General features: G+C 37.7%; 1 protein-coding gene across 2 annotated transcripts in view; it reads left to right on the top strand.

Annotated features, from left to right (window-relative positions):
* The first annotated feature begins 1372 nt into the window (after positions 1-1372).
* The window catches only part of LOC124872695 (netrin receptor UNC5D-like), a 316030-nt gene continuing 293586 nt past the window's right edge, over positions 1373-23816 (top strand). For both annotated transcript variants that reach the window (XR_007039348.1, XM_047372961.1), the window contains exon 1: positions 1373-1784. Coding sequence is in view for 1 of the 2 variants with exons in the window: in XM_047372961.1 (XP_047228917.1) it covers positions 1700-1784 (85 nt within the window). In the remaining variant the exon portion in view is untranslated. The remainder of the gene's footprint in view (positions 1785-23816) is intronic.

Below are 23816 nucleotides of genomic sequence, written 5' to 3'. Positions count from 1 at the left end.
ATCAGAAAAAAATGGCAATTTCTAGAATTGGTGATAGGGCTCGGGATTGGATGGCCTGGCGGACACCACAAAGCAAAGAAAAAAAAATAAAAATCTGACCGTTTTCCAGTTTATTTACATGTCCAGTTAAAAGGGAGTAGGCACCCCCCTGTGTTGTGACTGGGGGTTGGGTTGAAGTTGGTGTTGGATTTTTAGACCTTTTCTTGGCATTAGGACCACCTTCAAATTGAAAAGCAAAATGTATAGACTTGCGAACACTGACTGAATTAGTATACACTGATTACAGATGCTTTGAAACTGAGTTTGTAATTTGCAAAAACATTTTATCTATTTGTGTAAAAACTTCTTAGTTTTACCAGAAATACTGTTGAAATCTGTGTAATTCAAATAATAGCGGCGTATCAATCAATCAATCAATCAATCAATCAATCAATCAATCAATCAATCAATTAATCATCAGAATCAGCCAATTTTCCATTGATCAGCTCTGATTTGTGAAACCAGCAGGACCTCTAGAAAGGGTTTACTGTGGGTTCTCCTGGTCAGTGGGGAGGAGAGCTAATTTCTGTATGAAAATGTTTTTTTTATTGGTCTGATGTAACATTCCAATCTTAAATATCATGTTTTCATTTAAATTGATCAAAATTAACAGAAATAAAGGCTTGTACTTTTCAACAATATCTTAATTTATTGAATGGGTCTGTATGAAAAGAATCATATTTCAACACTATTAATTTATGTAACCTGATGTGGGGTCAGATTTCCATGCACCCATGCGTTTTCATGTAGTAATAGCTTTTTTTCTTTGATTACTTGTAAGCATAACATTAAACTTTGCCTCTCCTGTTCATCTCTCAGAAATTGCCACTAATTGTCATTGACTTGAAGCAGCCCTATAGGCCCTAATACAACCTCGGTCCGGCCCTGGCTTTAAGGTTCTGCTTAAGAAAAGAATATTTAATAATTTGCAATACAAAAGAGAAATAGTGGCTCTAATCATTACAGTGTAAAAGGAATTATCTTGCTCCATAGCCTCGTTAAACTGAGATAATGCACGCTTAATTGGCAAAAGGACACCAATCAGAAGCCATATGCTCAAAGGCTGCAGATAGTCATTAATTAGTAAAAACGCAATTTCAAAAGCCATTTGCAAGAGCCCCCCAAGACACCCGCTTCGATATCGGTCACCGCACTGATGTCTTTAAAACAAGGCTTGGATGTAGTAAGAAATAATTAAAATGATGTGATTGCTTGTATCTGCTCACGACAAACAAACGAAAGCACGTGAGCTTATCCACACATTTTATATCTCAACACGTCCATCCTCTCTCTCCTCCTCACTCATCCACTCTCTCCTCCTCTTCCTCCGAAAACCCCAAAAAGCCTCTGCTGCTGCTGCTGGCTGCCGCGCGCTCAGTGATTATTCCACTCTCGCGCAGCCGAGTGTCGGCAGCTTCAAAGCGCAGCATCACTTTCTTTCTTTTCCTTGTCTTTCCCAGTCACCGCACTACGATTCCGCGAGGTGAGCTTCATAGCCTCATGGCTCCACACCTCAGCACCTGACTATGCTTACCAGCAAGCAACCCGCCGGGACACGAAAACGGGTTTAAAAACGTGGGGTGTGTAGGAGCCGACAAATGCTCGAGACCCGCGGCAGGTGGCCCCAGACCCGACGGGGAGGGAGACAAGCAGAGCAGTGATGGGACAGTTTTCCGGAGGATGCTGCTGGAGTTTTCCCATCCTCGTGCTCCTTGGTTTACAAGTCCCGGTCACTTTAGCTCGAGGTAAGCCAAACACTTTAATGAGCTCGAAGTCTCCGACAGTAAACTCGACACAAAGGTGTGCAAAAGGAGGTAATGCTTCTTTTGGCGCTGGTTGCAGTTGCTTTGGAAGGTAAAAAGTAATTTTCCGCTTTCTCATGTGCATGTCCTCCATAAAAAGCAAGACGCATTCATGGAAGGTATTTTAATGACGGCAAGTTTTTTATTATTGGTGCTTAACAGTGACGTGGCTCAGTGTTTAATTAGATTTAATTGACGTTTAAGAGAAGGTTAGGTGAGTAGAGTACATAGAATTGAAGTTAAATGAATTCTGCTCCTGTTATGTTACGTTCAAACTGGTCATTTAAATAATTACATATTAGCGAAAGAAGAATAGGCCACACCAACGCTTTAGTGTGGTGTTTGTTTTACGTTATTTTTACATGACAGGTCATTGTGACGAATTTAGTGAGGAAAGGTTGTACAATTCAGGAGGTTCACATGTATCCAAAAGCATGGACAGCTGTTTCACACATGAGACATTGTTCTACTGTAAGCTTATAGAGGAAGATAATTGCGGGCCAAATTGTCCCAAAAACGAAAACATGATAATCAGATGTTATGAACAGTTTACAAATCTTGGTCACAGAATAGATGATAATAAAGTCCGTGTTTCCGGGTGAATCCATGCTGACCTATTGACTTCCATTTAGCTTGTATTACAATGTAACAAAGAGGCATTTGCAAGTCAATTAGTTAAGTAGCCCTGAGGTTTTCATCTTTTTTTTTTTTTTTGTATCCCAAGTTTTTAAATTAGATTTGACTTGGAAATCTGCATAGCATACATATTAGATTAAGCATAAGTATCTTAAGGATAACTTTTCATGCGAGGATCAGGAGGGCTTTGTTGTTGATACAGAGATAAAAAATAAAATAAAAAAGCACCGGTTTGGAATTACAATTTGCAGCATCTCAACAGTGGCTATATTACACGAGTGAAATGTTGCTGATGTTCAGAAGGAGTGAACAGCGCCTGGCAGGAAAACAGTGCTGCGACTGCATGAAAGTAAAATGTGCTCCTGTGTTTGAGGATGCAGTTTATATAAGCTGCATAGGTGCATTTTGTTGGCTGGCAATGGCTCTTACTCAGGCTTTTGTAATAAATATTTATGTTTTTCAATAATATAGATGTCAGCAGTCAAATACATTATGCAAACATGAAAGGGCGCAGGAAGGAAAAAGCACTCTAAGGACAAAGAAATATAAGAATTTCAAAGCAGGTCTGAGTTATGGTTGAAATAAAGATTTTAAATCTGTAACTACATATATATTGAGTTCTCTACAGTTTTAGGAAGGTCTTCATGTTAGATATTTCATTCAGGTTCTTTTATGGAAATTACCAATATCTGAAAAAACAATTATGTTCCAATGAATATTGATATCACTTTGTATTTTAGGCTCTTTTTATTTACTTTCTTCATTACTTATTTTCATTAGAATTTGTTCTAATTTATTTATCAATGTGCAATATATTGTAATATTCTCTACTCTTTAACACAAATATGCATATTAGAAAACATGTTTTAATGGACTTAAATTATGATTGTATTTATTTTTTTGTCAATGCATGTGTGTTCCTCATTTATCACTTCAACCATGCTAGTCGTATTGGCTAATTTAGGTTTAACAACAATATATTTAGCACTGACATTGAGTCTGTTGCTCTAAACATGTTTGTGACAAAATGTAACTCAGCATTTCCCCCAAGTTGTTTCTTCTGTGTTGGAACTGGAGCGTTAACAGTTTGTGGGTGTAAGCTACTGGTGTTCTGACAAAGATCCGTTCTTCTGACACTAGAAGAGGTGTTTTAGTATATCTACCACTGTGACCACATTCAGACATTCTGGCAGGCTTTCAGACCTTCTTAGATCCGTTTTGGGTGTTAGGAGGATTAGCACTTGTCGGGAGCCTTTATTGCTCTTTCATTTACCGAACACATTTTACCAGCCTATAAGTGTTGTTGTTGTCGCCTAACCTGTCTTCCCTGCTGCTCCACTCAGCAGTATCAGATACCCAGACACAGTAAGAGGAAGTGTGGGAGAGGAAATAATCCTACTGTAAATGATAGAACAACTTGGATATCATACTCACGCTGTGCTGAAATGCAACAATGGCACATTCATTTGTGGAATAACATAATTACATACCTTTCTATTGCTTTTAGAACAGTGGAAATCTTATAAAGGTCCCCAGAGGGTATTGGTTTCTGATGCGTACTTTATTTGTCATTTAAAGAATCCATCATGTTTTGCATTGTTGGCAAAAGTTTGTAACTAAAAACTGAACAGCAAAGAAGTAGAGGTGGCTGTTCCTTTCAGTGTTGAACTTTGTAATGTTTAATCTCTCATGCACTTGTCTCACACCGTGGCACAACAATGCCATGTAAGTTGCAATTTAAGTTGTGCAACTCAGACCATAGCTTTGGTGTACAGAATTAGCTATCAAATATAAAATAAAAATAATCAAGCATAATTGTATACAGTCAGTCAGTCATTTTCTACCGCTTATTCCATAGTGGTCACAGGGAAGCTGGTGCCTATCTCCAGCAGTCTATGGGCGAGAGGCATGGTACACCCTGGAGAGGTTGCCAGTCCATCGTAGGGCAACACACAAACAACCATGCACACACTCATTCATACACCTAAGGGCAATTTTGAGTGATCAATTAACCTAACAGGCATGTTTTTGGACAGTGGGAGGAAGCCGGAGTACCCGGTGAGAACCCACGCATGCATGGGGAGAACATGCAAACTCCATGCAGAAAGACCCCCAGACAGGAATTGAACCCAAGACCTTCTTGCTGCAAGGCAACAGTGCTACCAACTGCACCACCATGCAGCCCTAATTGTATATATATACATATATATCTCAAGCCCCCTTACATTAATATACAATGAGAACTGTGCCTCCCTTATCCACCATATGAGGTTTGCATACTTACATCACTATCTCAGTCAATTTTATAATTTATTTTTGATGCATTAGAAACTCTTTTCATATTTTCTTTCCATTGATAAAGTAATCAGTTACTTTGGTCTTGAATACCTTTATCCAGAGGTGAGTTGTTTTAATGTCTGCAAAAGCATGTTCAAGGTTTCTTTCTATTCCCATGAAATATCGGAGTCTCCAACAGGAATGTGGGGGAAACAAAATGGTCTAAAATTCTGTCTGTCTGTTTGTCGTGCTTGAGTGCAACAGGCATGTTATTACACATCCTTATATGATGTTTTTCTTTTCTTTGAAGTCATGTATGTGTTCCTGTTTGTGCGTGATGATTCAGTATGTCACATCTGGCTGTTGCTCTGATAGTAAAGATCGATTGCGTATGTGAGACTTTCAAGAATGCATCCATTTGCAAACATAAAGTCTTGTTGACATTGCACTACTGTACTGAGCTATGTCTGTTTACTGTAGGGAATGGTCCCTTCTTTTTCGTTTGATAGAGCCCCAAACTTCGGGCATTTGAGGTAATTTTTTCTGATTTTCCCTCTTAATATCTCCTGCCTTTTTCATCCTACATAATATAAGAAGAAGCATGTTTTGCAACTGCCTTAACTGTCCCCTGTGAAACACCTGACCGCTTAACAGTATCCAGTTATATAAAACAAACAAAGCATTAAGGATTTTTAGTGATCAAGCCATTTGAGTAGCTTGTTTCAGCCTTACTTGAATGAAAATAAAGTTGTTTGTTGTTACCCATCAAACACCCTTGTTGTATTTGTAAGGATGGTTAGTTCTTGCAAAAGAAAGACAAGAATTGTATTTTATCTTGTTTGGCATAATTGCACATTTTGTCAAGTCGTTGTCAATCGTTGTTGAACAAGTTCAAATAGCATGTTTGCAAAATCTTAAACTATAACAGTGATAGTTTTTTTTTTGCTTCAGATCAACAACTCCGCAGGGTACCAGGAATTATTTAATGGACCAAAAAAAAAAAAAAGTAGGTTTTTTTGTTTCTGTTCCCAGAGCATTTTTTGTTGTCCAAAAACTATAAACAATTTATCACAAAGCCATGCAAATGCCACAGTGAGTTTTTCAGCTTTGTAGTAGCTCCCATTAGAGATGGGCCCATACGGGATTCTTACAGTATACATATTTTAAATTGGTATTTATATAACAGTATTTATAACATGATTGTTTTGAAAAACAGAAAATATCCAAAAGTTATTTAGGTATTGAAGAGCTGCATGTTGATTTTTTTCCCAGAGCAAGACACCAGCATCTCTCCACATGCAAAGCAGCTGGAGGAGAAGCAGCAGTTTGCTGTCCTTCCTCATGGGTCCCAAATTAACCTTAGATCATGGTCAGCCCTTGTGTAACTAAAATGTCATGCATTGCAAATTGAGCTTGTCACAACAGCACAGCAGTGCTCCAAATTCCAGACACAAAATTTCATTTCACTCTTCGAATAAAATGATTCAACAAGCTCTTTGTTGAGGATTCACATGGCAGCACATGTATACCAGAGAACATGCTGGTAGAAAGGCACCATAGTCTGGCAGGGCTGAAGTAAAAAATAAAACAAAACTACAGAGAGGCAAGAAGGGAGCCAGAGAATGCAGGATAAAGGGCAATAGAGTCATTTCTGACATGTTTTATTTATCTAAAAAATGACTGTCAGAATCTTGCTCAAGCTTCGGCTTTGATTCAACTGACATTTCACATGATATGAATTCAGTGGCAGAGTCGCGATGGTATCCACAGTGGTGTTGTGGTGGTCACATTGCCCACCTCACTATTGCATAATTTAAAGGGAACCCATTTCTTTATTCGAACCCATCAAGACCCTCTCCCATCATTTCTTCTGAACATTCTAAAGAAACCAAGCTCAATACCAGCTAGATGGGGAAGGAGGTACTGTTTATAGAAATGCACTTTAAAGCAAAACATTTTCAAACCTGACTGGTGAACCTTAACATACAACAATAACTGTAAGAGAACATAAATATGGTAATAAAATATTGTGGCATACATTAAAGAACAAAGTCATAATAGTAAAAGATGGCTATCGTTTCTTTGTACATGGTATGGTGAGTCTTGATTCTATCAATACATTATCTTTAGCCCCTTGAGAGGAATAAGTCATTATCCTGGCATTCCTTTGTTCTCTCCATTAAAAACATACCCTGGTTTTAGTCATAAATATTTGAATGGCTGACAGTCTTCCGTTTTCAGTTTTAGTACCTTAAATTGATTTGACGTAGTATATTTGTTGTTTATCAAAAATAAAAATATTGGCCTAAATTTAGATCTACATCCATTCATAAAAGCTTGCAGTGAGATAGTGATAAAGTCATCATGTAAATGAAAGGCAATATTGTCTGCTTTCTTCTTTGACCAGTTCTTTCTTTTACACTTCCAGTCAAAAGTTAAAATGAGGAATTGGGTTTGAAAATTTGATTTCATCAAAGTTTTTCATCAAAGTTTTTAGAGAAGGTGGAACACACCTTCTCTAAAAGGGAGAAGGTGTGTTCCAAAACTGTCATATCAGAGAAGCTTACCTTCCACTCTAGCATAATACAAGTATTATATTTGCTTTACTGGTACTTAAGGAAAAGAGAAAGAAAAGGCATTTTTATGAACTCAATTGTAAGACAAAGGTGAAGGTGGGTTTTCTCAAAGCCACACTCTGGACTGCATCAAACAAGGGATGCTAGATTTTTACATTAGCTGATGCAGAGCTATTAAATGGATGGTGAGTTATGTATGTCTATACACATATATACTTGTCTAGAGATTATATTTTAACCGTTCCTCATCATTTATACATGCTGTGTGTTTGTATGTAGGCATCATATTATACATTGATAGTTTTTTATGTTCCATATGTCCAGGCGTACAGTGACAGGGTGTCTAGTGGTGCCACTTGTGTTACCTCTTGCAGAATTATCTGCAGCCTCTTCTCTTCAGCCTTAAGGCTTTCTCTTCAGTAAGACCTAGCATTGCTGTTATGTGTTTTTTCATACCACTGAAAGCAAAGCCTTGGAGATAACTGCCAATCCCAAATGCACTCTTCAATGGCCAGAAAACAAAGTTGTCTGGCCAACTTAAGGGCATTGCCACAAATGTTATATTCAAACCATGCACTGTTCACCTCAATGCTAAATGCTAAATGCTCTCCACTCACTTCTTTCTTTCTTTCTTTGTTTTTTTGTGTGTTTGTGTGTTTCTTTCTTTCAGAGCTTACAGTTTGTAGCAATGTTGCACTGTTTTTCCCTCTAAAGTGCAATTATTTCATAAATGCCCCATCCCTTCATCCTTTCTCGTTGCCCACTCTTCTCTCGCAATTTCTTTCAATGTAATTTAGTTTCGGTGGATTGTAGCTATGACAAATGCTTGGGTCGTGTATCATTTCTCAACTCACCTGAGTAAAGACGAAAGAAGAGCTTGGTGTGGAGGGGAGAAAAAGCACAGGGAGAGCGAAAGACGAATAGGAAGGTTACAGTGCAGAATTCTTAAGTAGCTCATGTTATCAGTAACTGCCACAGCATTTTGTCAGTAATTGCGAGGACCTGTCACTGCTCTCCCTGATGAATTGATTTCAGGAGTAATCAAAAGCAAATACATATTTAATGACATAGAATCTAAGGAGTGGTTTGGAGTTTGTGAATGGGTATTTTTATGTTTGGTGTGTTTGGCAGTGTTTTAACACCCAGTAGTAAGAATAACTCTAACGGAATTATATTGTTAAAATCAATCTTCTTCCATGTAAAACTGATGCAACACAAATTTTTTCACCATTCATGTCAATTATGGCACGAACTTAATATTTTGTTTTCAACCTGGAGTTTTTACATAGTGATTTTTTGTAGATAAGCATTTGTATGAATTTCATAGTTGACAATAAAGAGAGTAATTGTTACTTCTCATAAGGTTTTGCTCATCATCCTAAGGTGTTGAGTTTTTATTTTCTGTTGTATGTATTTTGACAATTCTTTGCCGTTTATTTTGTTCTTTGGGTCTTGCTTTAAGCTTATTTCTCTTTGTTCTATTTTGTTAGGTTTTCTTTATTTATCTTGGGGTATTTTCTGTTAGAGGTCTATTGGATATTTTACCTGGATTTTTTTGCTTGTCTCTTTCTGCTCTGCTATGGTTAATTACAGTCTCTCCTTCAGCTGCTCTACCTTCTCTCTGCCTCAGCTGCTCCACATTTTCCCTGATTAGCTCTTCTGGTTCAAATTTCATTTTTCTTCCCTGCCTCACTATATATGCTCTCTGTTTCTTTCTGATATTCGCTGGTTTCTTCTGCTGACTGCATGTTCCCCGTCACTCTGCTTGGCTGCCTGTTTCTGCCATGCCCATTCTTGTCCTGTTTCTTCCGTACCAACATTGTAAGTTTTTATTCATTGATTTAAGATACCTGACCTCATCATTCTGCCTCACTGCTCTGCCTGCATTTGAGTCCTTTCAAAAACCAAACATGACGGTTTCTGACTTTAAAAAATAGTGGACTCTTGTAACCCTCCAGAAAAGCCACATGCTTTTAGTTTTTGGGATCTGGGAGAGCATTGTGTTTGCCTGCTGCTTACTGTGCTTGGTCCATAGATGGTGCTGGAGATCACGGGTGTTAGGTGACAGGTGTTCCACATCTTCTAATGATGGATGGTGTATTTAAACGGAGAGCAGCCAGCACCTCATCGCTGGAGTATTAGCCCTTTGTGGTAAAGCTCATGCCAAGACCAAATACTAAGTCTCTGGTTTAAGTCTAACTTGCATGTGTCCTCCTTCAAAAGGCCAAGCTTTGACTCTGAGACCATTCCTGTTTGGCTTTGGATTCTAAGTGATTCTCTGCTCTAGGACAGAGACCAAACCTTTCTGTGAACCTCTCTGGATTGCAACCAAGCTGGCGGCTTCCTGGCTTTCACCTACCGACTCCATGCATCTGCAAACCCTGTCCACCCTCAGACAAACTAGTCAATTGTTTCCCTCCACCCGGAGCCCCTCGTCCTCTACCCCCCACCAAGGAACGGACTAAGTCAAGATCTCAGGTTCTCCTCGACAAGAATCAAGAGGTTTTCAACTTTTCAACCTTTTGCCACATTTCAGGCTTCAAACATAAAGATATAAAATATTTTTTTTTGTGAAGAATCAACAAGTGGGACACAATCATGAGGTGGAATGAAATTTATTGGATGTGTCAAACTTTTTTAACAAATAAAAACTGAAAAGTGAGGCGTGCAATATTATGCGGCCCCTTTACTTTCAGTGCAGCAAACTCACTCCAGAAGTTCAGTGAGGATCTCTGAATGATCCAATGTTGTCCCAAATGACTGATGATGATAAATAGACTCCACCTGTGTGTAATCAAGTCTCTGTATAAATGCACCTGCTCTGTGATAGTCTCAGGGTTCTGTTCAAAGCACAGAGAGCATCATGAAGACCAAGGAAAACACCAGAGAGGTCCAAGATACTGTTGTGGAGAAGTTTAAAGCTGGATTTGGATACAAAAAGATTTCCCAAGCTTTAAACATCCCAAGGAGCACTGTGCAAGCAATCATATTGAAATGGAAGGAGTATCAGACCACTGCAAATCTACCAAGACCCGGCCGTCCCTCTAAACTTTCATCTCGAACAAGGAGAAGACTGATCAGAGATGCAGCATAGAGGCCATGATCACTCTGGATGAACTGCAGAGATCTACAGCTGAGGTGGGAGAGTCTGTCCATAGGACATCAATCAGTCGTTCACTGCACAAATCTGGCCTTTATGGAAGAGTGGCAAGAAGAAAGCCATTTCTCAAAGATATCCATAAAAACTCTCGTTTAAAGTTTGCCACAAGCCACCTGGGAGACACACCAAACATGTGGAAGAAGGTGCTCTGGTCAGATGAAACCAAAATCGAACTGTTTGGCCACAATGCAAAATGATATGTTTGGCCTAAAAGCAACACCGCTCATCACCCTGAACACACCATCCCCACTGTCAAACATGATGGTGGCAGCATCATGGTTTGGGTCTGCTTTTCATCAGCAGGGACAGGGAAGATGGTCAAAATTGATGGGAAGATGGATGGGGCCAAATACAGGACCATTCTGGAAGAAAACCTGTTGGAATCTGCAAGAGACCTGAGACTGGGATGGAGATTTATCTTCCAACAAGACAATGATCCAAAACATAAAGCCAAATCTACAATGGAATGGTTCACAAATAAACGTATTCAGGTGTTGGGATGGCCAAGTCAAAGTCCAGACCTGAATCCAATCAAGAATCTGTAGAAAGAGCTGAAGACTGCTGTTCATGAACGCTCTCCATCCAACCTCACTGACCTTGAGCTGTTTTGCAAGGAAGAATGGGCAAGAATTTCAGTCTCTCGATGTGCAAAACTGATAGAAACATACCCCAAGCGACTTGTAGCTGTAATTGCAGCAAAGGGTGGCGCTACAAAGTATTAACGCGAGGGGGACGAATAATATTGCACGCCCTGCCTTTCAGTTTTTTATTTGTTAAACAAGTTTGACACATCCAATAAATTTAATTCCACTTCACAATTGTGTCCCACTTGTTGTTGATTCTTCACAAAAAATTAGAATTTTATATCTTTATGTTTGAAGTCTGAAATGTGGCAAGAGTTTGAAAAGTTCAAGGGGGCCGAATACTTTCACAAGGCACTGTATGTAACTAGTGGTTACCTCATAGACTACTTATGGCCTGAATATTTAAAACGTTTTGTCAAATAATTTGAATAGGGATGCAGCGATATGAAAATTTGGGCCGATATCGATGTCCGATATTAACATTGCTGTTTTGTCTGATAACCGATATTTACTGATAATATATTATATAACTTTCCCTACCTTTTTCGACAGTGAAACACCCCACAAACCTGTGCTGCATCGCTATCACATGATTAAACAAACACAACTTAGCCAACCCCCTTCCCTCCTTAAACACATTCACAAATGGCAAAAAGATGGAAATAAACACCAGTTTTATTCATGAGACCAATACCAAGATGTTAAAAAAGTGACTAACATCAGTCGATACTGATGTTAATGCAAACATAGGTTGCATCCCTAATTTTAAATCTAAGGAACGCTAATTTCTTTTAAGTGAAGAAGTATTAAAAGCGAAAATATCTTGAAACAAATAATAATAATAAAAAAAAAACAGATCAATCCAATGTAACCATCCATGATTTGTGGAGTGTGGAGCAGATGTACTTCAGTGAGCAGAAGTTTCAGTGGCATCTTTGGAAGATGCAAAGAAGTGAAGTATTAATATAAAAGCACTCAAATAAAATTTTGTGGAGATGCTTGCTTTTTCTACCTTGGTTACATTTAAGACTAATTATTAAAATGTATCTTCAGTTTATTTATTCTATTGCTATTCTAAAACCTATTTTCAGCTCTTCCTAACTGAAAAAGATTTCAGTGACAGAAGATACAGAAAAATAAAATGGCCCTGGATGTATTTCTTGCAGTACTATATGTTCTCAAAGGCTGTTTAGTTCTTTTATAGGTGTCAGAAATACAAGATGGGGTTTAAGAGTCCCGCTTGGCATATGAAACCTACATAATACGTCTCTGAAGTCATGCGTGACTGTATGTTGTAAAACCAACAAACCTCTATCATTCATACATTCAGACACAGAGTGCAGTTTGGTACGTCCTTGAAGATACTTTTTGTTCCGATTTTTTTTTTCTTCCTTTTTTGACAGAGATTCAGAAACAGTTTTAAATATGTGCAAAAACTAAAGTGTGCCTGAAGAAACTACCAAATATATACTAAAGCAAAGAGAATATATATAAATTGTATTTCAAAATTAGGTGACTTCTGAAGGCAATTGGATTTTTTAGGGGTGTCAGAGTAAAGGGGTCTGAATACAAATGCAGACCACACTTTTCAGATTTTTTAAAATAGAATATCTTGCAAGGTACAGAGGGGAGCCAAGCTTCAGCGGCCCAGTGAAGTTTCTTCTCGTCCCAGAGGAAGATGTTACTTGTTAGTGTATTACTGCTGATACTACCATGCTAAAGATTGAATACAAACAAAATCAAATACAAAAAGAAATGTAACAAACATTTTAGTAAACAATATCTTGATTTGTTCAATATGATGTAACATTTCTAAAAGTGGCTGGTGTAAAACATAGTGGAGATTTGAGTTTGTAAATTAGTAAAGGATAAGCTGTTATAGGCAATGCATGGGTAGATGGACTTTACAACACTCAAAACCACTTGAAATGTTCCGTGTTGTTTCTTAGGAACTTTTGAATGAAACCTTGCTTCTAAATACTTTTTAAAAATTATTTTAGAGATATTTTAATATATAGTTAACCCAATCTACGAGTTGTAATCGAATGCACCTTAAAGCTACCTGTTCGCTGAATGATACAGCCAGCTGTATTTGAACCAGTTTATACTCTCTTTGACATATTTCAGGTAGGCTTAAGCAATTAAGAGAATGATATCTTGTTGCTGTTAAAAACTGCTGACATAAAGATGTGGTTTGGTCTACCTTTGTTTCTCCATCATGACTGTTGTTACCAAATACTGACTTTAGTGACAGCTGTGATTTATAAACATATATACACACATATACATATCAGAAATTGTAAATAAATTGTCTCATGTTTTTACTCAATTCTACTATAATCACTTTTCAAACCCTATCACCTCCCCATGACAAAAAAATGTGCATATATTACCAAAACCAGTGGCATTTAAAATGGCTGTGCTGTCAGTAGAAGCGCTGGAGCAGCACGGCAGCTGAAAGATCAGTGGTCTGAAGACTCTCATGCTGTGAAACAGCAATTTAGCCCAATACAGACAACACACACGCCATGCTACTCAGATGACTCAGACTTAATCCCTGCCAGGAATGTCTCAAGATGTTACCACATGTCATGTGTAAATGAGGACATTGTTGATATTACTGTGTCACGGCTGCTGTATTTCTGTGTTTGCTTGGCTCCTGTGGTCTTACAAACAATATTTTAATAAATTTGAATTTTCATCAAAGAGCCTTCTATTGACATATATTCTTTTTTTCTGTTGTCATATGGTAAAAACATTGTTTTAGAACAGGGCTACAAAACCGATGCTACAACATACAACCGGCTACAATGTTATATCATGACTTTCACTTCTGGTTCATTCACTTCCACAGCATTTCTAGTGATTGCCCTGCTTGAATAAAACCCTAAATAATGTATTGCCTGACAAAACAACCACCTAAATATTATTAGTATGGCAAAATTATATGGCAATGATATTTTGAGATGTAAAAATGTTTTGTGAAACCTGGAACTGTATAATACACCACCACAAAGACAAAACTGAAAATGCGCAGAGCCCAGGGGTGCTGCTGCTACTTTTCTCTGCACCTGACTGAGCAGGATGAAGATGATAGTGGAATCCCTGTAGCTTCTCTCATTTTTATTAAAGACATTTTTGTGGGTTTGGCTGGAAAAACTTGCTTCTTGTTGAACAGAACAGGTAATCTTTAGGAGATAAAAGGCACACCTATGTTTAGTTTGATTCCCAACAGCTTCTGTTTCAGCTGTTTGCCTATCTTATATCTTTGTTTTGGTTTATATTTAACAGTGAATTGCATATGAGTTTAATAAAAAGGCAAAGCTTAAGCAGCGCAACTTCTAGCTAGTCAGGTGTATTGTCACATTTTAGAGGCACTTTGCATTACATCTCAGACCTTTTTTGCCACAGTCGGGAAATAGTGTCTTTACTAACAATCACTGTGGCAGTTCTAGCACTTCTTAGCGGCTACTTTACCCATCTGGTGAGGGCAGTTTTAACAGGATTGAATTATTTTGTGAAAATTGAGTTGAATCCTTCAGATTTTAACCACAGTTGTGATCTCTGATTTACTTGAGCTTCATGCTGTTAGTTGAAAATATAGTTGCCCTGCTGGTGTCTGACTACAGATGTAGCTCACAAATCTCTGCATTCTCTTTTTCAATCTCACTCTGAAGTGATGATTTATATCTCATTGTTGTTGTTTGTGGCTGTTTCTCTGCTTCCTGTGTTTTGTGCAAATATTTTGAACCTATGAGAACACCAATTTTATACTTTTCCCACCTGTTTATATTTAGCTATTTTTAACCAATAAAGAATTAAGCATTTCAAAATAAAAAGTTAAAATTACCATGACAAGGCTTTGTTTAATCTCTCCTTTTCATTCTGTATGAACTTTGTTTTGAACGGATTATTTAAAAACCTTATCTACACGTAGGGCTGGATGTTTTCCCTTTTGTCTCTGAACACTGATGCATGGTTATGCATGTGTAGCTTTGATGAGGTTCCCCTTCAGCCAAGGACTCCCCTTTGTCATTAAGACTGATAACATCTATCCGGCTCATCGATACTTTCATTTAAAGACTACTTTTGTTTCAACCCACAGACAGCACAATCAATAAATAGCTTTGCCTATTTCAGCCTCATTTCATCTTGATTCAGCCCTAGTTAGAATAAAATCAACATTTACAGGGCATCGCATCAGCTTTTATATATGCTAAAATCTATTAAATAAGTAGGACTTTTAATGTTTTAAATTAACTGTGGACAAACACTTGGTTCAAAAAACAGCTTTAACTTAACCCTGGTAATAAGATGCTAATTTTATGCTCACTGTATGAGCAGCTAACCTTGTCTATTTGAACTTTAGGGTTGTACTGATACATCCAGGTTACACATACCATCAGTACAGTGTTCAGTTCACAAGACAGTGACGAGATATAATTTTTGTTTTCCCAAATCTTTATTGAAAAAAAATCTTTCATCACTTCAGGCTTTGCAATTTTTAGTGGTATTCTGAAAACCCACACCTCATTGCAAAAGCTTCTTATACCACAGCAGCTACATGTGGAATCCTCTCATGTTTCTCTTTCCTTTCACCTCCAAATACTTTTGTTTTATCCACCACACAGAAGGAGTGTCAGAGTTTTCCTACTTAGTGGCAAAGCAGCCCTGAACTCCAGCCGTATTTCATCATAGTTCCCACCTCTGCCTTTTCCACCTTTACTATTTAGGTGTTGTCTGCATTAGCAAATGCTACTCTAATTTTTAGCTTGTCCAATAAAGAATTGAAAAAACAAATTTTTTGTGTGAACAAAGACTTTAGATATTTCTAACAATGGTTTAGAGAATTATTCACTACTACTACTTCAGTGTAGACTCACAGGTTATTAGAATTTTAGATTTAAAAGTAGAAGTGATTAAATACAGTTCAGATGCCTGAAACACTTTAAAAACTGCCCTTTAACACTGATATAAAGCAATAAAATGAAAACCAACTTCAGCATCATTTGCGACTAATAGTTAGGCCAATTTCTGTATTTTCAGAATGCTTATGAATTATTTTTATCTTGTCTGTCACACTGTCACTGTTTCTGTTTTCTACCAAGTACCTAAAAGGCTGCCACAAAAATAATTCACACTGAATAAAGTTTTTGTTTTGTAATCACTTTTGTAACTGAGTGTTGTCAGCCAGACTTAGAGAAGTTTTCATAGTCACACAACAGAGCAACTCAAACACAGCTACTTAAAAATAAGGGTTTCCAACACTGATACAAAAAGATGGCAAGCTTAAAGCTCTCCCCTGTACTCAGACACCACAATTATAATAGTCTATGCTTACCTTCAAGTGGGAAAACGGCACATTTAGAAAAACTAGACCGTGCTTTGCTAGACAGACGTAATTTTAAGGAGAAATATGTCATTTTTATATTGCAAAATTATGTCATCCCCAATTAACTTTACAGCTCTGCAGTCCTCCCCAAACCTCATCAAAACAAATTGAACAGCCACTTTGGCTACAAATAGTTCAGCCAGTGGTTTATATGATATTTGTTGCAGTTCATGTTCTAAAGGAAATAAACACATTTTCTGGACAGACCCGGCTGATGTAGGAGTAATCCTATCTGATGGCTATTCCAAAGACATGGCCTATTCTACTCAAGTTTTGTTAAAGAAAGACTCTTTGACATGCTGCTGGAAAACTCTGATAAGGAAAATGCTGTATATGAAATTCAATAAAGGCAGTAAAATAAAGCCACTAAAGGAGCTACTACCATACATGTTTTACTTTTCTTTCTCATAGAAAGTACTCCTGGATCAGTGCTTCTGTGTTCTTTTGTGCCGCTCACATTAAGCCTGGTTTTGCTGGAGATGTCTTACTGTTAAAAGGGAGTTTTCGTCTCCACTGTCATTACATGCATGCTCAGTATGAGGGATTGCTGAAAAGTCAATGCAAGCGACTGTCCACTGTCGCTACATGCTCATCCAGGAGGAGTGAATGCTGCAAGTCATTGACTCAGTGGAATCTGCTGGGTTTCCATTGATAGAAACATTTTTCAGCCAATTTTAATAATAAACTGAATCCGACTGCACTGTTTGATAATTAGGATCAATTGGAATGTTTTCACCTGACTTGAAATCTGTATGATTCGATTGAACTGACTTTGTAAAATGCCTTGAGAAGACGTGTTGTGAATTGGTGCTATATAAATAAACTAAACTGAATTGAAATGAATTGAATAGTAAATTCTTAAGTGTCTGTTACATTACACTTACCTGATCAGGTTAATAGAGAAAGTGTTGATTTATTTTCAACTATTACTTTTGCAAAACAATCAGTTCAACAAACACAGCTAAAGTTTGTGAGAAACTGCGCATCACACTGTTGCATATCTACAGTATTTCACCCAGATGATTATTTTTTTTTTTGGAATTGTTCGCCTGTCATGGTCTTCAGCCTACGCATACATGTGCTGACAAGACAACACTCAACACACTGAAATGAAAGAGCAACTGAAATTGAAATGTCAGCTTGAAATGAGCATGCTATGAATTAAAATGTGGAAAGAGGCAAAAAAACAAGCTTTTATACAGAAAAATATTGTTGCAACTTTTTTGCATGCATTGTTTATCAAGTATGTCCAACACTTTGATTAGAAAAGGGACAAACAATAGTTTCCACAGAAGGCTTTCCTGCTGTTTACTGTCACGTTGAGGCTGTAGCAATGGTTTTATTCTAATCTCCTAAAGCATCTAGAGATTTTTAATATCTTAGTATTGCTCACATTTCCCTTGCAAATGTAGCCTTATAGCAGTAATCCAAAAAGTCTAGGGAATGTGGTAATAAAAAAAAAAAACAATTACAATGGGCAGTCCACATTCACCCTCTATTTATTTCAGACATTATCTCCTCAGTAAACCTCTTTTTGTGTGGATTTGTATGGTTTACTCGAAATCTGTATATGGAAAGAAATGGGATTAGAAAATTTAAAGAAACTGATGAGATTGAGTGAGTTAATCAATGCAAAGCAACTTGCACAAAGGGATCCTTTCTCCACAGGGTAATCTTACAATTTGAGCTTGTGAAGTTTGTATGCGGCGGGTTTCTGAGGGGACCAATTATACCATGGTGGGTCTCTAGCTTGACCTGCTGGCTCCCTTAATAGCCTTCAGCCTGTAGTGGTCCTGGTCCACAGTAATTTGATAACACAAGCTTTTCTGGTTTCGACAGATGAATGGCAGCAATCAGATCTTAAATCACCAGGAAAACAACAATTGATCACAACTTTGTTGAGAAAAGTACTGATGGGGTCCTTTAGAGTTAGAATGTTTTGGACAACGGACACAAATGTTCATATTTGCTCCTAGTGTCCATATGTTCAAATGTTAACTTTGCATATCAACCCCTAATTCAGCCCTGAACCTGATTTTGACCTTTGAAAAACACAAAATAAGTATTATATTTTGCATTTAATGTCCTTGCTTCAAGCTCCCAGATAATGTTGTAATACAGGCATAATAAACACTGCCATTCAGCAATCAAACCTCACACTCATATTCCTCGCATGGACTAGTGGTTTTGTTCTGTAGATGTGTGCTGTCAGCGGGAGTGTTCCATCAGTAAAACGCGTCTTTCTGGTGTGCTTTTGAAGCACGTATTAATAATGAACATGGAACTTAGTTGCATGGTGGCACAGTTAGTAGCACTGTTGCCTTGCAGCAAGAAGGTCCTGAGTTCGCTTCCCAGCCGGGGGAAGCTCTGCATGGAGTTTGCATGTTCTCCCCGTGCATGCGTGGGTTCTCACCAGGTACTCTGGCTTCCTCCCACAGTCCAAAGACATGTCTGTTAGGTTAATTGGTCGCTCTAAATTGCCCTTAGGTGTATGAATGAGTGTCCAGGGTGTACACTGCCTCTCGCCCATAGACTGCTGGAGATAGGCACCAGCTTCCCCGCGACCCACTATGGAATAAGCAGTAGAAAATGACTGACTGACTGACATTAGTAATGGGATTACAGCTTTTGTTACTACTGTGAATTCCTTAACTTTTTTCTGCTATTGTTTAAGAATTTACATTTTTCATGTAGCCTACTAGGGCAGGGGTGTCCTTGCAAGGTCCTGACATTTCCCTGCTTTAACACACCTGATTTAGATGATCGCAGCTCAGCAAAAGCAACCATTGCTGTTGTTTGTTGGATCAGTTTTAGTGCTGTTGTTCTCATGCATTAGTAAACGTAGCACATTGTTGGTGCAACGATTTTGTATATACTTCTTGTTTTTTAGACATTTGTTGATATTTATCGAGGGCAACTAAAGTAATGGAATCTTGTATGGCTCCGCAGCCTGGAGGGGGGCGGGGTGTGAAGTGCCTCATTTGCATTTAAAGAGACCGCAGCAAAACGAGACGGTCAAAAGGGAAGCTTAAAAAATGAGTAAAATGAATGCCTGAGGAGCTACAATAATAACAGATTCAGACCAAAGCATTGCAGTTCCATTTTATACAGACCACATCTGAATGATTGAAATAGGAAAAGGAAGAATTTAAAAGCATGATATGTCCCCTTTAATAGAGATAACAAATCATGATTCCCGAGTAAAGAGACTCACAAGTTTTTAACGTTTCATTCAGGACTCACACGTTACTATTGTCGCAAAGGTCTGGGCTGCAGACAGACATTCATGAAGAGTCCTAGTGCACTGTAGTGGGCAGATAGACATGACAGAATTTGCATCATGAAGGTAGGAACAGACAGTGGAGCTGGGACCTGAAGGTACAACATTATCCTTAGAATTTAATTCCCCAACACTTGCAATTTGTTTATGACAATGATAGCCAAGGCAAGAAAGTTTTGCAAACACAGGAAGTAGTGAACCATGGCTAGCTAACAACATTAAACTTGGCATCCAATTTGTAGCTCAACGTTTATTGTTGTAAGACAGAGGAAGCAAGGATTCAAGCCGGCAGCCCTCTGGTTACAGGATGAACCGCTATCAACCTGAACCACATATGCCCCTTATAGATTATTTTTCATAACATATAACAATGTGGTGTAATAGGCAGACAGGATGACATATAAGAGAAGGGTGTTTGTTGAAGTCATTAGAGGCTTGACTTAGACTTTTAAAAAATACTTTTGAAGAACATAAGAACATAGTGGTGTTTCTGTTTCACTTGATGTCCTTTTGCATTTGTTGGGTGGTCTGTTTTATTTATCAAGAACCTTCTTTGAATTTAAAACAATCATAATAACTGGGATTATAGATGTGAATACTCATAGATATGCCCATAGATATGAATACCCATCTCTTCAAACAAGCCTTGACTTTGGATTTCTGGTTTTAAAATTTATGAATGAGCTCAACCCGATAAGTAGTGCAAACCTAGGTTATGACACTGCGTTTTAATATGTGACTGCTGCTGAATATTTGCTATTCTGCCTTCTTTCCAATTTCAGCCTTTCTGTGGCACCATTTTAACCCACCTACTCATGAGGCCCAGTTTTCTTCTCTATGACTCATAGAGAAAGGTGGATGCATTAGAATGACAGAGATTTAGAAGAGTCCTTCTTATTTGCTTTTACGTCTCTATAACAAAGTGGAAGGTAGATATTAAATAACTTTGTTTAATCAAAGAAGGCAGTAGATGAGAATTACTGGACTGGCCACAATTATTGGCACCCCTGATGAAGATTTTTAAAAAAGCATTATGAATAATATCCTCATTTATTTCAGAAGCATAGCTAAAAAAGCTAACTTTAAATATGACTATATTCATTCAGCAGCACAATTACTTGTTCCCCAGCTGTCAATACTTGGTACAAATCCCTTTTGCTGATAAGCCAGTACTTAGTCTTCTCCTAAAACTTTGGAGCCTACAGGCAGAGGGATCTTTGATCATTGGTGTCTGCACAAATCTCTCCAGATTTCAAAAACCTTTTCTTTAGGATGTATGTCTGGGAACTGAAATAGCCACAGAAAAAGGTATTTTTTATGTCTGCTGAACCATTTCAATCTGGCCATATGTTTTAGATTATAATCATGTGGATAGACTTAATGGCAATCGAGGTACAGTTTCTGGCAGAGCCAATCAAGTTTTATCTAAAATATCCAAGTATTTGAATGATTTCATAATGCCTTGCACTCTAATAATGTTCCCAGGTTCTTTCAGTAGGAAAGAGTGGTGCCCTTTCTCCAGCACACCCTTTTCCGCTTGCCATTCCATCACAGAGCAACACATTAAGGCCAATCTAGATTAGCCAGTTAACCTAACAGTCATGATTCTGGACTGTTGGAGGAAGCCAGAGTACCCACGCAAGGGTCAGAACATGCAAACTCCATGCAGAAATATTATATTATATTATATTATATTATATTATATTATATTATATTGTAATTTACATGTGAAGATTTGGGACAGGACAAACTGAGGCCCATTCTGCATGTCCATTGCTCCTTCAGGTGTGTCCCTTCAAATATGGTTTTGCTTGACAACTGGCAAATGAAGCTCATACAGTTTCTTCTCACCAGCAGACTGTTATAAAGCAGACATAACATCAGTCTGTTTTTACAAGACCATCTTGTTGGTGTGAACTTGGTGCAGGTCTTAAAGGTAGAAAAAGTGTCACGTTGGGGTTTTGGGGATGGACAGAAGCGCAGACAAGAGCTTGGCAGCAGCATTCTGAAGCAGTTTTCAGCTTTATTCAGAGATTTACAAGTCGAAGCAAAACGAAGCAAAACTCACCGCAGGTACAAGGCATGAGTACAAACTAAACTTACTTGAGTTGTACTGCAGGAACGTAGCAAACACGGAGCTTAATCCGGTAATGTGATCGGGTGTGAAATGAGGAACCAGCAAAGAACACATGAACCAGACTAACTAATATACAAAGGGAATACAAAGGGCAGGTAATCAAAGGAACAGGGAACAGGTGTGACAAGAGGCAGGAAGGCAGAGGGAGCAGGTGAACCTAATAAAACTAAAGCATGAGGAAAGGGACTAAATGACAAGACAGTGAGCAGACCTAAATAAAACTATAGACCAAGAAAAATTGAAGCATAAGAATCAAGAATAAACATGAACTGAAGGAAACTGAGAAACTGGAGGGAACACAAAAACCTAAGAACTTAGCAAAACAAACCATAAGAAACCCTGACTACAAAAGTAAACAAACTTAAAGCAACACTGATAGAACAAACGGAGAATGAAGCAGAGGAAACGAGGACTAGAATAAAAGTAAACAATAACTAAAGCTAACCTATAAAGGAGGGACTGGAGAACAAAGATAAACTAGAGGAAACAAAGCTTAGAGGGACAATGAATGTAAAGTGGATTAAATAACTAAAAGAGGAAACGACAATGACGAGAGGAGTAACAGAAAATAAGCTAATAAATAGGAGAGTGCAAAGGAACCAATACAAACCATGAACATAAAATGAGAGCAAAGCTAAGGAACCAGAGGACTATAATAATAATAATAATAATAATAATAATAAAACCATTTTATTATGGTACATAAATAGGAAAGAAACACCAAGGGAACTAAGGTTGAGAGGAGAACACACTGGGAGGCAAAAGGAAACCAGAACTTTCAGAAAACAGAAAGCAGTAAACATATAAAACCACAAAACAAAGTCCAAAATATCACATTCTGACAGAAAGAGCTTTTTGTAATAATGTTTGTGTAATAATTCTTTTTTATGAGCTTTTTTCTTAGATTTCTTACACTGTATGTGTATTATTTTTCAATGTGATTTTGTTGATTTGCTCTCGAGTACTCCTGGAAGTCAAATGATGACAAACAAAAACCCCTTTTTGGTCTAATTGTGGTTTTTAGTGTCTCTGATTTGTCTTAAGTGTGCATCCCCACACCGCATGCAGTCATCTTAATTTATATCTATCACACAGACTCATCTGTTCAAGATTTATTTTTTGTGCAAAAAAATGCTTTTTTGATCCTTGTGCTCTCAATGTTTTGTATCTATAACAAGGGAATGCTGCAGCTTTAGCTCAATGCAAATTCATGTACCTGTGCAATGTTAATTTTCTGAGCCATCAAGTTTTATCAGCAGTATGTGTGGGAAAGTGGAGTTGTTAAGAATACATTTCAGAAGTATTTCTTTCACCGTAATTGCTAAACCTCTGACTTATCCTTTCTTTTTTTTCTTTTTTTTTGCTTTACGGAAACTATTCCTCTTTTTACTCATACACCGTTAATTATTCTGGATATTACTTTTTTACAGTTTCTACTCCGAGAACAGTTTCATAAATGAGGCTGCCAGGATGAAATAGTTGTTTTGAGGAATTCTCACCACCATGGCAAGTCACTAAATTAGTTATTTATAAACACAAAAATACAGAGTTGACCTACAGCACAGCCTTGGGTTGTGTCCAGTGTCCAAAATTAAACACTTGACTCACTTCTCAAGGAAAAGTGACAAATAAAAAAAATTCATAGACCAATAATTTTTTAAGCCAAAGTAATAAACTTTTTTTTTATTGCATACACATACATATAGATAACAAAATATATTTGAAATAAACATAAAGTGTGTGCTGTGAACACCTTTATGATTTCTGTTGACCTTTTCAAGAAGTCAGGAAGTTTTTCAGTTGTAATTTGTATCATGATGCAGACATACAATATGCTGTGTATTTCCATCACTATTTCTCCTGGGTTTACTGTCTTGAGGGAAACTAGACGAGCACTGACACAAACCAGATCTTTTATTTAAAACACGAAGCA

This window comes from Girardinichthys multiradiatus, chromosome 8 (genome assembly GCF_021462225.1).
Source record: "Girardinichthys multiradiatus isolate DD_20200921_A chromosome 8, DD_fGirMul_XY1, whole genome shotgun sequence".
NCBI lineage: Eukaryota > Metazoa > Chordata > Actinopteri > Cyprinodontiformes > Goodeidae > Girardinichthys > Girardinichthys multiradiatus.
The sequence above is the reverse complement of the archived record's forward strand: the minus strand, read 5'-3'. Positions and strand labels throughout refer to the sequence as shown.